Here is a 16723-nt window from a genome sequence, read left to right on the forward strand (position 1 = left end):
TGGTATGGTTTTGAGGATTTGCTAAGAAAGTAAATGTTGGCCGGGCGCGGTGGCTCAAGCCTGTAATCCCAGCACTTTGGGAGGCCGAGACGGGCGGATCACGAGGTCAGGAGATCGAGACCATCCTGGCTAACACGGTGAAACCCCGTCTCTACTAAAAATACAAAAACTAGCTGGGTGAGGTGGCGGGCGCCTGTAGTCTCAGCTATTCGGGAGGCTGAGGCAGGAGAATGGCGTAAACCCGGGAGGCGGAGCTTGCAGTGAGCTGAGATCCGGCCACTGCACTCCAGTCCGGGCGACAGAGCAAGACTCTGCCTCAAAAAAAAAAAAAAAAAAAAAAAAAAAAAAAAAGGAAAGTAAATGTTTATTACAGATCTTGCTTTCTGCTGAGTTGACTATGTAGTCTTTTTATTTGGTGGTTTCCATCCCGATCCTGGCTGGGAGATGTTAGATTTTGTGTGTTTGTGTGGTAAAATACATATAAAAGTTACCATCTTGGCCAGGGGCAGTGGATCACTTGAGCCCAAGAGTTCAAGACCAGCTTGGGCAACATGGAGAAACCCTCTCTACTAAAAATAGAAAAATTAGCTGGTTGTGGTAGCACATGCCTGTAGTCCCAGCTACTTGGGAGGCTGAGATGGGAGGATCACCTGAGCCAGGGATGCAGAAGTTGCAGTGAGCTGAGATCGCACCATGCCACTCCACTCCATCCTGGGCCACAGAGTAAGACCCTGTCTCAAAATAAAATTTACCATTTTAGCCATTTTAAGTGTACAGTTCTGTGGCATCAAGTATACTCACATTGTTGTGCAACCAGCACCACCATCTCCAGAACTTTTTTATCTTATAAAACTGAAACTTTGGCCAGGTGCTGTGGCTCATGTCTGTAATCCCAGCACTTTGGGAGGCTGAGGTGGGCAGATCCCTTGAGGTCAGCAGTTTGAGACCAGCCCGGCCAACATGGTGAAACCTCATCTCTACTAAAAATATAAAATTAGCGAGGCACACTGGCAGGTGCCTGTAATCGAAGCTACTAGGGAGGCTGAGGCACGAGAATCACTTGAACCCGGGAGGTGGAGGTTGCAGTGACCACGAGATGGCACCACTGCACTCCAGCCTGGGTGATAGAGTGAGACTGTGTCTCGGCTGGGAGCTGTGGCTCATGCCTGTAATCCCAACACTTTGACAGGTGAATCACCTGAGGTTGGGAGTTCGAAACCAGGCTGGCCAACGTGGTGAAACCCTGTCTCTACTAAAAATACAAAAATTAGCTGGATGTGGTGGCAGGTGCCTGTAATCCCAGCTACTTGGGAGGCTGAGGCAGGAGAGTCACTTGAACTCAGGAGGCAGAGGTTGCAGTGAGCCGAGATCACATGACTTCACTCCAACCTGGGCGACAGAATGAGACTCCATCTCAAAAAAAAAAAACAACCTTTCTCCCCATTAAACACTAATTCCCCATCCCCCCAGCCCCTGTTAGCCACCATTCTGCTTCTGTCTCTATGAAGCTGACTATTCTAGGAACCTCATAAGTGGAGATGTTAGATCTTTTTCTTTAAAAAATTGTGAAATATAGCAAACATCAAAGCGTACCTAAAACATGTCAATGATTTTTTTTTTCCTCATACAGTGTCTCTCTCTGTCACCCAGGCTGGAGTGCAGTGGTGCAATCTTGGCTCACTGCAAGCTCCGCCTCCTGGTTTCACGCTATTCTCCTGCCTCAGCCTCCCGAGTAGCTGGGACTACAGGCGCCCGCCACCACTCCTGGCTAATTTTTTTAATTTTTAATAGAGACGAGGTTTCACTGTGTTAGCCAGGATGGTCTCGATCTCCTGACCTTGTGATCCACCCACCTTGGCCTCCCAAAGTGCTGGGATTACAGGCATGAGCCACTGTGCCTGGCCATTTCTATGATTTAAAATAATACCATCACGGGGTGTGGTGGCTCGTGCCTGTAATCCCAGCACTTTGGGAGGCCAAGATGGGAGGATCACTTGAGCCCAGCAATTCAAGACCAGCTTGGGCAACATGGTAAAATCCTGTCTCAGCCAGGCGCGGTGGCTCACGCCTGTAATCCTAGCACTTTGGGAGGCTGAGGCGGGCGGATCACCTGAGGTCAAGAGTTTGAGACCAGCCTGGCCAACAAGGTGAAACCCTGTCTCTAGTAAAAATACAAAAATTAGCCAGGCCTGGTGGCCTGCACCTGTAATCCCAGCTACTTGGGAGGCTGAGGCAGGAGAAATGCTTGAGATCGTGCCATTGCACTCCAGCCTGGGGGACAAGAGCGAGACTTCATTTCAAAATAAAAAAATAAAGAAAGAAACCCTGTCTCTACAAAAAATTAGACGTGGTGGTGCACACCTGTAGTCCCAGCTATCCAGGAGGCTGAGGTGGGAGGATCACCTGAGTCCAGGAGGTTGAAGCTGCAGTGAGCCGTGATCTGCACTCCAGCCTAGGCAACAGAGTGAGACATTGTCTCAAAAGAAAACAACAGGCCAGGCATGGTGGCTCACGCCTATAATCCCAGCACTTTGGGAGGCTGAGGCAGGCAGATCACCGGAGGTCAGGAGTCTGAGACCAGCCTGGCCAACATGGCGAAACCCTGCCTCTACTAAAAATAAAAATGCCTGGCGTGGTGGTGGACACCTGTAATCCCAGCTCCTCAGGAGGCTGAGGTAGGAGAATTGCTTGAACCCAGGAGGTGGAGGTTGCAGTGAGCCAAGATCGCACCACCACACTCCAGCCTGGGCGACAAGAACGAAACTCTATCTCAAAGAAAAAGAAAACAACAACAAATACCATCATCCCCTCAGTGTCCACAGAGGATTGGTTCCAGGATCCCCTTCAGACACCAAAAATCTAATACCAAAACCTGTGGATACTCAAATCACTTATATGTAAAATGGCACAGTGTTTGCATATAGCCTATGTACATCCTCCTGTATAGTTTAAATCATTTCTATATTACTTATAACACTTAATGCAATGTAAATATATAACAGTTTTTATACTGTATTTTAATTTGTATTTTTGGTTGTATCATTTTTTATTTATTTTTTCATCTGTGGTTGGCTGGGTCCACAGATGTGGCACCTGTGAATAGGGAGGGACAATTGTAATTATAAAGTAGTACCCATATTACTCCCCTTGGGGCACAAAATACAAGCACCCACTCCTTTCTTGTAGAGCAGCAATTATCAACCCTGGCCCTGGATTAGAATCCCCCTCCCCCAATCCCTCAGGAAGCTTAAGTCCCCAATTCTGCACCCCCAAAGATTCTGGCTTAATTGGCCTGGGGTGGATACCCTGGCACTGATCTTTTAAAAAGCTACTTGAAGGGGTTCTACTGTTCAGTCTAGGTCAGAAACGACTGCCCTGGTTTGGGAGAATTACTTTGTTTTCAAGTTGACTGCGTACATATGCATCCCTAACCAATGTATTTCATTTTGCCTGGTTTTGAAGTTTCTGGAACCACGCTTATATACTCTTTCATGCTTTGCTCTTGCTCCTAATTGTAAAGTGCATCTGTGTTGTATGGTGTGTGGTTTGAATTCCATACTTGGAATAGACCAGTTTGCCCATTCTACTGTTAGAGGACAGTTAGGTCATTCGGCTGTTACCACAGTGCTGCTGTGAATCTGCTTGTATGCATTTCCTGGTGCAGTTACACAAGGATTTCTGGATTAGAATGTCTGTCCTGGTGTGTTAGTTTGTTAGAGCTGCCACAACACATTAACACAGCCTGAGTGGCTTAAAATGTATTAATGTTCTCTTGGTTCAGGAGGCCAGAAGTCCCAGCACCACCTCACTCTTGAAGGCTTGGGGGTTAGAATCCTTTCCAGATTATCGGATGGCTCCAGGTGTCCCTTGGCTTATGGCTGCATCACATCAATATCTGTTTCCATTTTCTTTCTTCTTCTTCTTTTTTTTGAGATGGAGTCTTGCTTTGTGGCCCAGGCTGGAGTGTAGTGGTATGATCTCAGCTCACTGCAACCTCCGCCTCCCGGGTTTAAGTGATTCCCCTGCCTCAGCCTCCCTAGTAGCTGGGATTACAGACGTGCGTCACCACACCCAGCTAATTTTTGTATTTTTAGGAGAGACGGGGGTTTCACCATGTTGGCCAGGCTGGTCTCGAACTCTGGACCTCAGGTGATCCACCTGTCTCAGCTTCCCAAAGTGCTGGGATTACAGGAGTGAGCCATCATGCCCAGCCTTTTTTTTTTTTTTTTAATTTTTATTTTTTGAGACAGTCTCGCTCTTGTCACCAGGCTGGAGTGCAAGCAGCATGATCTCGGCTCACTGCAACCTCTGCCTCCCAGGTTCAAGCGATTCTCATGCCTCAACCTCCTAAGTAGCTGGGATTACAGGTGTACGCCACCAGGTCTGGCTAATTTTTGTATTTTTAATAGAGATGGGGTTTCACCATATTGGCCAGGCTGGTCTTAAACTCCTGACCTCAAGAGATCCACCCACCTTGGCCTCCGAAAGTACTGGGATTACAGACCTGAGTTACCGTACCCGGCTTGCTTCCATCTTCACATGGCTTTCTCCTCATGTCTGTCTGCTCTTCTGGGTTTTTTGTTTTTGTTTTTGTTTTTTGAGACAGGGTCTCATTCTGTCACCCAGGCTGATGTGCAGTTGTGCAAGCATAGCTTACTGCAGCCTCAAACTCCTGGGCTCAAGCCGTCCTCCTACCTGTGCTGAGTAGCTGGGACTAAAAGCACACACACTGCACCCTGCTAATCCTTTTAAAAATTGTAGACTGGGTGCGGTGGTTCACACCTGTAATCCCAGCACTTTGGGAGGCCGAGGTGGGCAGATCACGAGGACAGGAGTTCGAGACTAGCCTGGCCAACATGGTGAAACCCTGTCTCTACTAAAAGTACAGAAATTAGTTGGGTGTGGTGGTGCGTGCCTGTAGTTCCAGCTACTCAGGAGGCTGAGGCAGTGAACCTGGGAGGTGGAGGTTGCAGTTAGCCAAGATGGCACCACTGCACTCCAGCCTGGGCAACCAAACAAGACTCCATCTCAAAAAAAAAAAAAAAATTGTTGAGATGGTGGCTGGCCTCGGTGGCTCATACCTGTAATCCCAGCACTTCAGGAGGCTAAGATGGGTGGATCACTTGAGCCCAGGATTTCAAGACCAGCCTGGGCAACATGGCAAAACCCTGTCTCTACAAAATATGCACAAAAAAAAAAAAAAAAAAAAAAAGCCAGGAGTGGTGGCACGCACCTATAGTCCCACCTACTTGGGAGGCTGAGGTGGGAGGATCAACTGAGCTCAGGAGGTGGGTATTGTAGTGAGCCAAGATGTTGCCACTGCAACTCCAGCCTGGGTGACAGAGTGAAACCTTATCACACACACAAAAAAACTGCGATGGGGTCTTATTGTGTTGACTAGGCTGGTCTTGAACTCCTGGCCTCAAGCAATCCACCTGTCTTGGTACCCCCCTATCCAATGTGCTGGGATTACAGACATGAGCCACTGCACCCAGCCTTCTTACTCTATTTTTATATATGTATATACCGTTCTCCTGCCTGAACCTCCTGAGTAGCTGGGACTACAGGCGCCCGCCACCACGCCTGGCTAATTTTTTTTTTGTATTTTTAGTAGAGACAGGGTTTCACCGAGTTAGCCAGGATGGTCTCGATCTCCTGACCTTGTGGTCTGCTCGCCTCGGCCTCCCAAAGTGCTTGGATTACAGGCGTGAGCCACTGTGCCCGGCCTCTATTATATTGTTTTTTTTTTTTTTTTTTTTTTGAGACGGAGTCTCGCTCCGTCACCCAGGCTGGAGTGCAGTGGCCGGATCTCGCTCACTGCAAGCTCCGCCTCCTGGGTTTAAGCCATTCTCCTGCCTCAGCCTCCCGAGTAGCTGGGACTACAGGCGCCCACCACCTTGCCCGGCTAGTTTTTTGTATTTTTAGTAGAGACGGGGTTTCACCGTGTTAGCCAGGATGGCTTCGATCTCCTGACCTCGTGATCCGCCCGTCTCGGCCTCCCAAAGTGCTGGGATTACAGGCTTGAGCCACCACGCCCGGCCCTCTATTATATTTTTTAAAGCAGGGTCTCAGTATGTTGCCCAGGCAGGCTACCCTCCAACTCCTGGCCTCAAGCAATCCTCCCACCTCAGCCTCCTTATCTTTTTTTTTTTTTTTTTTTTTTTTTGAGGCAGAGTCTTACTCTGTTGCCCAGGCTGGAGTGAAATGGCATGATCTCAGCTCACCTCCGGGGTTCAAGTGATTCTCCTCCCTCAGCCTCCCGAGTAGCTGGGATTACAGGCACATGTCGCCATGCCCGGCTAATTTTTGTATTTTTAGTAGAGACAGGGTTTCGCCATGTTGGCCAGGCTGGTCTCAAACTCCTGACCTCAGGTGATCCACCTACCTTAGCCCTCCTAAAATGCTAGAATTACAGGAGTGAGCCACTGGCCTTTATCATTTCTTTTTTTTTTTTTTTTTTTTTTTGTTGAGAAGAAGTCTCGCTCTATCACCCAGGCTGGAGTGCAGTGGCCGGATCTCAGCTCACTGCAAGCTCTGCCTCCCGGGTTCCCGCCATTCTCCTGCCTCAGCCTCCTGAGTAGCTGGGACTACAGGCGCCCGCCACCTCGCCTGGCTAGATTTTTGTATTTTTTTAGTAGAGACGGGGTTTCACCGTGTTAGCCAGGATGGTCTCGATCTCCTGACCTCGTGATCCGCCCGTCTCGGCCTCCCAAAGTGCTGGGATTACAGGCTTGAGCCACCGCGCCCGGCTTTATCATTTCTTATGAAGACACTTGTCATTGAATGTAGGTACCACACTGGTCATTGGGATTATCTCATTTAAGATCTTAAACTTATTTACATCTGCAAAGACCTTTTTTTTTTTTTTTGATAGAGGGTTTCACTCTGTTTCCCAGGCTCAGAGTGCAGTGGCATGATCACAGGTCACTACAGTTTTGATCTTCCCGGGCTCAGGTAATCCTCCCACCTAGCCCCCCGAGTAGCTGGGACTACAGGTTCGTGCCACCACACCCAGCTAGTTTTCTGTAGAAACGGTTTCACCATGTTGCCCAGACTGGTCTTGAACTTGTGGGCTCAAGTGATCACCTGCCTTGCCCTCTCAAAGTGCTGGGATAACAGGCATGAGCGACCATACCCAGCTACAAAGACTCTTTTCCTACATAAGGTCACATTCACAGGGTCCAGGTAGACATCTCTTTTCAGGGGACCACAGTTCAACCCACTACAACTAAGCAGTGCCACACTTTTCTTCAGGTAGGTGTGGCTTATTGGATATTTCATTTTTAGGTGACCTTGGCCCCTTGCTGAAGAAGGGATAGACCCACTCCCTCTGCAGAAGGGCTGAGGTTTAGGCAAGGTCAACTCTTTCCCGTCTCATGACATTAACATTCCTATGCCCATTAGGTGTCATCTGCCAGCCTGGCTTGTTCTCTGGTGTTGGGGGCTCTCCGTGGTCGGCAGTTCTGGCAATACGTCCCTGAGTCTACTCACTGCCACGTGATCTTGGGCAAGCCATGCCTCCTGTTTCAGACCCAGTTTCTTCATCTGTAAAGTGAAGGCTCACGCTCCCCACCTCTGGATCGGAGATGCTGGGGGAGTCCCTAAATAGGAAGCCCCATGTCTGTCCTTAGGTGGGAATTCTGGGCTTCGCTGCATGGCGGAGCTGCTGACGGCCTCAGGCTCTTGCTGTGGACCCTGGGGTACACAGCCTCACCCCACCCACTCTTGACCCTCCAACAGCAATGGAGCCAAGCCCCAAATACTTCACTTGTTTCTTTTTATTTGGTGTTGGATCCAGGACAAGGGCAGTGGGGAATCGAAGCAGGGGCTTTCCTAGCTTCATACCCCCAGGCCCCTGTGCCTCTGGAATGTACCAACATGGGGCAGGGGCAGGGGTTTCAGGGGGCTTAACCTCTTCATGGGGCATGCCTCAGCCCTGGGTTTGTTGCAGTTTGGCCTTGAACTTGCCTTTGGCCTTGACCTTCCTACGGGTGCTAGGAATTGTTCCGACTTCAAAGGGCAGAGGCAACAAGGCACTTCCAGCTGGCGGCCTCGGAGGCACAAGAGAGCAGAAGCCTCGGTGTGAAAGGAGGGGAGAAGAGGGAGACGATCAGAAGTCTGTTGAGGAAGGGGCTTCTGAGGGAGACAAGCTCTTCCCTTGGGGTGCCAGCCAGCCTGGGAGCTGCCATCAGCCTGTGCCCTCCAGCCCTGACCCCATGCTCAGCACAGTCCACTGGGTGTGAGCCACAGGTCGAGGCCCACCTTTCTTGGCTTCAGGATGCTGGGTGCCACCTTGAAATCAAGGTTAGGTGGGAGGGAAATGAAGACCTTGGCCGTGGGTAGAGTCATCAAGGCCTTGCCTGTGGTCGACAGGGCCTTAGTGCCCACCAGCTTGCTGTGCTGTCGTCTGAGGACCTGGCCCTGGTGTCGGAGTACATGGGGAGAAGGCAGCTGGGCCTTGGTGTGGAGGCTGGGGAAGTGGTGAGGGGCTGTGGGAGCAAGAGAAGCTGTGAGGGCCTGGGGGACCCCAAGGTGGCCTAGCTTACCCTAAAAGGTGTGTGTGGAGGATGTGGGGATGTGAAGGGGGCGGGGTGAAGGCAGATGGAGCCCTCCGGGTTCCTCCTCCAGAGGCAGTGAGAAGAAAACAGGGTAGAGTCCAACAGACCTGGGTCTGCATCCCAGCTGTGCCCCTTCTGAGCTGTGCAACCTTGGGCAACTTCTTTAAACTTCCTGATACCTCGGCTGGAAAATGGGGATAATAGCACCTACCTTGGTAGGTTGGTGTAAGCACTAAAGGAGCTGGGCAGGTAGTGGCATGGGGCAAACTGTTAAGTGCTGGACACATGTTAGTTCTTTTCCCCAGAGGTGACTGCTTGAAGGCAAAGGCAGAATACTGCAGTGGGAAAAGCGTGGGCGCTGGAGAGAGCAACCTGGGCTTAAGTTCTGGCATCTTTGAAATAAGGTCATCTTTGAAATAAATCACTTTGCCTCGCAGAGTGACTACTCTGGAGGAGACAATATCTATTTGGCCGGGGGTTTTTTTGTTTTTTTGTTTTTTTTAAACAGAGTTTTGCTCTTGTTACCCAGGCTGGAGTACAATGGTGCAATCTCAACTCACTGCAACCTCCGCTTCCCGGGTTCAAGCGATTTTCATGCCTCAGCCTCCCAAGTAGCTGGGATTATAGGCACCTGCCACCACACCCCGCTAATTTTTGTATTTTTTAGTAGAGTAGAGATGGGGTTTCACCATGTTGGCCAGGCTGGTCTCTAACCTCAAGTGATTTGCCCGCCTCGGCCTCCCAAAGTGCTTTTTTTGTTTGTTTGTTTTTAAGACAGCATCTCGCTCTGTCTCCCAGGCTGGAGTGCAGAGGTGCAATCATAACTCACTGCAGCCTTGACCTCCCGGGCTCAAGCCATCCTCATTAGCCTCGCGAGTAGCTGGGACCACAGGCTCGCGCCACCATGCCCAGCTAATTTGGCTGTGTATTTTTAAAGAATACTTTGTGAGTAGTGGCTTTTACTTGCTACTGGTGGCTCTTTGGTGGGGTGGCTGATCCAGGTGGTTAAGAGGGGCCTGGAGAGCAGGAATAAATCGCCTTGGGACACTTGGGTGTTTTGGGGGAATGGTCTTACCCAGGGCCTGGGGGTTCTTCGGACTCAACGGCAATCTGTTCAAGTGGTGGGGTTGCCTGTCCCCACTAGAAAAGGTCATGGTGAAAATGCAGCCTATCCTGGTGCTGGGGGCGTCCCACTCCGGGAGATTGGGACAGACCAGGGCTGTGGCACTTTTCGCCTTGCCTTTCTTCCCCTTTCCGGGGGCTGAAGTGGTGGCAGTGGAGACTGGCTTCTCACTGTGCCCCAGGCTCCTGGCCCCAGCACCTTTCCTAGAAGCTGACCTGTGGGTAGGGGTGCCCGAGTCCTTGCCTTCCCCAGAGCCTCGCTGGGTCAGCAGAGGGACTGCTGGGCGGACCCCCATCCGCCGATGACACATCGCCATGGGCTTCTTGATGGTGGAGCCCTCTACCAGGAGCCGGATGCCCACATATTGGGGCACCTCCACAGCAGGCTGTGGGCAAGAAGAGGAGACAAGGCCCACTCAGTCAGTGGTAGTGGAATCCTTGGCCCAGCGGGACCCAGGGTAGAAATGGGTGGAATTACTTTCTGAGGCACCTGGTCAAGGAGACATTTCTGAGCTGAGAAATGGAAAGCCCACCTCTGAGTCAGTACCTAGAGTCACAGAGCTCCAGGAATTGCTAACCCAGAGGAATGGGGGAATCCCAGCCATGTCCCACCAGCACCCCTCAGCCACATTTCCCTCCTAAGCTGCCCCCAGCCCCTGCTGGAATGTGTGTGGCTCCACTGCACAGACCACCGCAGGTGGACAGCTTCCTGAGCTCAGCCAATCAGATTCTCTGCACCGGGAGTTTGAGTTATGGCACCAGACAGGTAAGAGGCTTGGAGCCTGCCTAGAGCCTCGTGTGAACCCAGGTTATGGGGGAGCAGAAATTAAGAACCTTAAAGAAGACAGTCTGTGGAGAGAATGAAGTGGCGAATACGCAGAGGAAGGCAGAGAGAAGGGTCCAAGGAGAGGGACTCCCTTACAACTCTCAGTTCCTATCAGGCCAAGCTATATGTCCTGCCCTCAGCTGGGCTCCAGGAGAGCTCCCTGTGCCTTGCCAGCAACCTGGACTCAATTGGAGGTATCTTCTGTGCCACTGAAGGATCCTGATCAGAATCTATCTAAACATCAGAATTACTTGGAGCTTGTTAAAAATACAGCTATCGGCCAGGCACAGTGGTCACACCTGTAATCCCAGCACTTTGGGAGGCTAAGGCCGGCAGATCACTTGAGGTCAAGAATTCGAGACCAGTCTGGCCAACATGGCAAAACCCTGTCTCTACTAAAAATACAAAAAAATTAGCAGGTCATGGTGGCAGGCACCTGTAATCCCAGCTACTTGGGAGGCTGAGGCAGGAGAATTGCTTGAACGCAGGAGGTGGAGGTTGCAGTGAGCCGAGATTGCGCCATTGCACTCCAGCCTGGGTGATAAAAGTGAAACTCCATCTCAAAAAAAAAAAAAAAATACAGCTATTGCCGGGTACGGTGGCTCATGCCTGTAATCCTAGCACTTTGGGAGGCCGAGGCAGGTGGATATCTGAGGTCAGGAGTTGGAGAGCAGCCTGGCCAACATGGCAAAACCCCGTCTCTACTAAAAACACAAAAATTAGCCAGCCATGGTGGGCACCTGTAATCCCAGCTACTTGGGATCTAAGAAGGAGAATCACTTGAATCCGGGAGGCGGAGGTTGCAGTGAGCTGAGATAGCACCACTGCACTCCAGCCTGGGTGGCAGAGCAAGACTCTGTCTCAAAAAAAAAAAAAAAGAAAAATTAGGCCGGGCGCGGTGGCTCAAGCCTGTAATCCCAGCACTTTGGGAGGCCGAGGTGGGCGGATCACGAGGTCAGGAGATCGAGACCATCCTGGCTAACACGGTGAAACCCCGTCTCTACTAAAAAATACCAAAAACTAGCCAGGCGAGGTGGCGGGCGCCTGTAGTCCCAGCTACTCCGGAGGCTGAGGCAGGAGAATGGCGTAAACCCGGAAGATGGAGCTTGCAGTGAGCTGAGATCCAGCCACTACACTCCAGCCTGGGCAACAGAGCCAGACTCCGTCTCAAAAAAAAAAAGAAAAATTAAAAAAAATTTTTTTAATCAAATAAAAATATAGCTATCAGCACTCCTGAGTAGCCCCAAATGATGAGGGAAAGCTCATCTTTAAAGAAGAATCTCAGCTAATAAATGCAGAAGGAACAACAGAATTAGACATTTGCCATTTTGCAACTCTAATAAAATAGGCAAAAACTGGTATCAAAACAATTAGATGAATGGATGACAGGAAAATGACAGTAATCTGGACAGAGCCAACACAACACCTGACAAAAAAATTAATTGCAAAAGGGAGATGTAGCTTATAATGGAGAGATCTGGTAACCACCACTGTAACCCACAGTCAAACTCAGCAGCACTAACTGTGAGACACTGTCATAGGATGTGCCTTGTGATGCCACATGAGGTACCCAACATCACCTCTGAAGTGCTCTTGGCAAAAATGTTTAACCTGAACCTCATCAAGCTGTCTGACCTAACTTCTAGTTCCTGAGACAATCAGCTAACAAAAGACCAAGGTAAATAACACCATAAGGAAACAATCAGATAAATCCAGAATGCGGGACAGTTCTACAAAACAACCGGCCTGGCCCCTCAAAAGATCAAAACTATGGTGTCAAAAGGCACTGGGGCTGGCCTAGATGAAACGAGACAAAAAACCAGTGCAAGGTGTGAACCTTCACTATGTGCTGTCCTAAAAACAAAAACAAGAACAAATCAGCAATAAAAGACATTTAGAGGGCTTGGCGTGGTGGCTCATGCCTGTAATCCTAGCACTTTGGGAGGCCGAGACAGGCGAATCACGAGGTCAGGAGATCGAGACCATTATGGCTAACACGGTGAAACCCCGTCTCTACTAAAATACAAAAAAGTAGCCAGGCATGGTGGCAGGTGCCTGTAGTCCCAGCTACTCAGTGGGGTGGAGGCAGGAGAATCACTTGAACCCAGGAGGCAGAGAATGCAGTGAGCCGAGATGGTGCCACTGCACTCTAGCCTGCGTGACAAAGCAAGACTCTGTCTCAAAAAAAAAAAAAAAAATGTTTGGGGGACATTTGAAAAATGCAGATGCGTAGTCACCTCCCCAAGCTAGACATCTTGGGTCAATCTCTGGGGGTGGAGCCTCCTGACATCCATACCTTTAGAAACTTTCACATGCTTCTGGCCTGGGCACTGGCACTGGGAGCACTGCACTACAATGGCACCTTTTCCCTCAGCTTGCTCATATTTTCCTGCCTATGTATTTCCCCATTTACATTTTTTGAAACCAAAACACCAATATATTAATTTAAGAAACGATCGGGGCCAGGCGCGGTGGCACACGCCTGTAATCCCAGCACTTTGGAAGGCCAAGGGGGGCGGATCATGAGGTCAGGAGATTGAGACCATCCTGGCTAACATGGTGAAACCCCGTCTCTACTAAAAATACAAAAAATTAGCCAGGCGTGCTGGCGGGTGCCTGTAGTCCCAGCTACTTGGGAGGCTGAGGCAGGAGAATGGCGTGAACCCGGGAGGCGGAGCTTGCAGTGAGCCGAGATCGCGCCACTGCACTCCAGCCTGGGCAACAGAGCAAGACTCTGTCTCGAAAAAAAAAAGAAATGATCAATAACTGTAATAAAGACGAGGTCACTTAGGTCATGTGATCGGTATGCTCTCCCTGTAACCAAACCTTGACGGAAGCCGAATGCTAATCAGAAGCCACTTAAACTGCCACAAGAAATTCTATCCAGAGCTCAGAAAGCCTTGCAATCAATTTTCTGACTGATTTTTTAAAATGCTGTTTTAAAGCATTTTACAAGTAGACTCCAATCTCTCTTTGAAGCAAGATGAGTGAAATAATTATAATACTACTAATAATAGTAGCTACCAGTAATTGCCCATTACTATACATTCAGGCACTTTACAGGTTATACATGATGAAACTCCTAACCTTATTAGGTAATAACAACATTAGCTAAAACTTAGTAGCATTTACTATGTGCCAGGCACTATTCTAAAGTACTTTACTGGCTGGGCACGGTGGCTCCTGCCTGTAATCCCAGCACTTTGGGAGGCTGAGGTGGGCAGATCACCTGAGGTCAGGAGTTCAAGACCAGCCTGGCCAACATGGAGAAACCCTGTATCTACTAAAAATACAAAAATTAGCCAGGCCAACGTTGTGGTGGGCACCTGTAATCCCAGCTACGTGGGAGGCTGAGGCAGGAGAATCGCTTGAACCCAGGAGGTGGAGGTTGCAGTGAGCCAAGATCGTGCCACTGCACTCCAGCCTGGGCAACAGAGCAAGACTCGGTCTCAAAAATAAATAAATGAAAATGAAGTACTTTACGTATCAACTCATTTAATTCTCACAACTCATAGTACCTAACTTTGTGAGTTAGGTACTATTTTTATTCTTACAGATGAGGAGACCTAGGGGTTAGGAACTTGTCCAAAGTCACACAGCTTGTTGTCACTGAACAGGAATTTGAACCCAAGGAGATTCCAGAATCTCTGCTCTTATGACTATGCTATATGCCTCTCTAGAAATATTATCCCCATACACTAATTCATTTTATTCTCCCATTCCCATGAGAAAGTTGGTAATAATATCCCCATTTCAAAGATCAGGAGACTGAGGCTCAAGGAGGTGAGGTCACCTTAGCAGGACCAGGACTTGAATCTGGGTCTTAAACTAGGTCTGACTGCAGAGCCCTATACTCCACTATGGGCTGCCTGGTAGAGGGTGCAGACTCTCTGGGGTCTTGCCTGGGCCCAACCTCCTCACCTGCTTATAGATGAGCTCAAAGGCTCCTGTGTCACAGTTGCGGTCCAGCCGCCGGTCAATGACCACGCGCAGGGTGTCAGCTTGCACGCCAGCACAGAGCCGGGCTGTGACTGCCGTGGAGGGCGCCATGGTGGGGCTGGCGTTGATCTCAATCAGCCAGGGCTGGAAGTCCTCCCCGAACACAAAGTCAGCACCATAGAGCTCAAAGCTGGCCTTCCGACACTGCACGGTGTCCTGGGAGGTCTGAAGTGCGTGGATTACAGCATCCTTCATGCCAGGCACGATGATGGTGGACCAAGCATTTGGAGCCCCCATCTCCTGCAGGTGGGCCTGGAACCTCTGGCTGGACCACATGTTGTCTGGGGGAAGCAGTGGATGCCGATGGCATGAGTTCTCCAGGTGCTTCTGGATGGAGTTGTTACACAGGTGCACTGAGCTGGGGCAGAGAGCAGAAAACTGAGGTCCAGGCCCTTGTGTCTCTCCCATCTAAGTTCAGGGAGGACAGGCAAGTCCTGGAACCAGCCCTGGGCCACCCTGCACTATTCAACTTGAGATGGGGCCCTACTGGGAAGGACAAAAAGGACAGAGGCCTGGGCCCCACCACATTCCTTTAGGGCCAGAACTACTCTTATCTCTCAGGGCTGCTCTGAGGGCGCTAATTATGGGGGCCACAGTACTAAGTGCTTTGTGCATAGTCTCAGTTAACCATCTCAGTGTTTGGAAGATAAGAGGGTGGGTAAGGGTATGGCCCCGTCATCGCCAGGACGTGTTCAAGTACCATCTCCATACTAGTTGTGAGACCTTAGGCAAGTCATCTAACCTGCGTGCTCTTCACATCTGCAAAATGAGAGTAGTAACAGTACCCACTTCACTGTTTTTTTTTTTTTTTTTCACGTGGTGAAAAGGAAGTATTTTCTAGGTTCTTTTTTTTGTTCCTTTTTTTTTTTTTTTTTGAGACGGAGTCTTGCTCTGCCCCAGGCTGGAGTGCAGTGGCGCGATCTCGGCTCACTGCAAGCTCCGCCTCCTGGGTTCACGCCATTCTCCTGCCTCAGCCTCCCGAGTAGCTGGGACTATAGGCGCCCGCCACCACACCCGGCTAATTTTCTTGTATTTTTAGTAGAGATGGGGTTTCACCATGTTAGCCAGGATGGTCGCCATCTCCTGACCTCGTGATCCGCCCACCTCAGCCTCCCAAAGTGCTGGGATTACAGGCTTGAGCCACCGTGCCGGGCCTCACTGGGTTCTTATGAAGAATAAGATAATGAATACAAAGTGCTTAGCACTATCACATGTGAAGCACTCAATAATTGATAGCTATGAATTTCATACTACTGCTTCCATTCTTCAGACGTGGAAACCAAGGCTTAAATAGGTTTTCACATGACCAGAGTCAAACAACTTGGAAGCTGCAGAGACAGAATTTGAATTCAGGCTTCAACAAGGCTTTCTCTCACCCCAGAAGTTAACATGACATCTTGGTTTTCAAAACGTCTGACCTCCTTTCCCCTGCTCTACATTTGCTTCCCTTTTTCCCCCAACGACAAATATAATCTTTTTTTTTTTTTTTTTTGAGACAGAGTCTTGCTCTGTTGCCCAGGTTGGAGTGCAGTCGCACGATCTCAGTTCACTGTAACCTCCACCTCCCAGGTTCAAGCAATTCTCCTGTCTTAGCCTCCCAAGTAGCTGGGACTACAGGCGCCCGCCAACACGCCCAGCTAATTTTTATATTTTTAGTAGAGACGGGGTTTCACCATATTGGTCAGGCTGGTCTTGAACTCCTGACCTCAGGTGATCTGCCTGCCTCAGCCTCCCAAAGTGCTGGGATTACAGGCGTGAGCCACTGCGCCTGGCCCAAATAATCTTTGAACCTGTTAGATAATTTAACTTGTGTTCATTGCTTGTCTGTTTCTCCCTGCTAGAATGTAAGCCCTTGAGAGCTGGGATCTTGTTTTGTTCACTGCTATACCCCAAGTGCCCAGAACAGTGCATGGCATAAGGTACACACTCGGTCAAATCTGTTGGAGGGGCCAGGCACAGTGTAATCCCAGCACTTTAGGAAGCCAAGGTGGGACAATCGCTTGAGCCCAGGAGTTTGAGACCAGCCTAGGCAACATAGTGAGACCCCATGTCTACATAAAAGAATTCAAAAATCAGCTGTGGTACATGCCTGTGGTCTCAGATACTTGGGAGGCTGAGGAGGAAGGATTGCTTGAGCATAGGAAGTCAAGGCTACAGTGAGCCGTGACCATGCCACTGCACTCCAGCCTAGGCAACAGAGTGAGACCGCCCCCTGTCA

At 49.8% G+C, this 16723-nt stretch overlaps 1 protein-coding gene across 1 annotated transcript in view; it reads right to left on the bottom strand.

The window, feature by feature from the left end:
* Positions 1–6750: 6750 nt before the first annotated feature.
* The window catches only part of TTLL3 (tubulin tyrosine ligase like 3), a 29081-nt gene continuing 19108 nt past the window's right edge, over positions 6751–16723 (bottom strand). The window contains 5 exon segments of the mRNA XM_023218503.3: positions 6751–7845; positions 7848–8076; positions 8263–8489; positions 9634–10066; positions 14428–14863. Of these exon segments, the coding sequence (XP_023074271.2) occupies positions 7676–7845; positions 7848–8076; positions 8263–8489; positions 9634–10066; positions 14428–14863 (1495 nt within the window). The 3' untranslated portion in view covers positions 6751–7675.

The sequence above is a fragment of the Piliocolobus tephrosceles genome, chromosome 2 (genome assembly GCF_002776525.5).
Source record: "Piliocolobus tephrosceles isolate RC106 chromosome 2, ASM277652v3, whole genome shotgun sequence".
NCBI lineage: Eukaryota > Metazoa > Chordata > Mammalia > Primates > Cercopithecidae > Piliocolobus > Piliocolobus tephrosceles.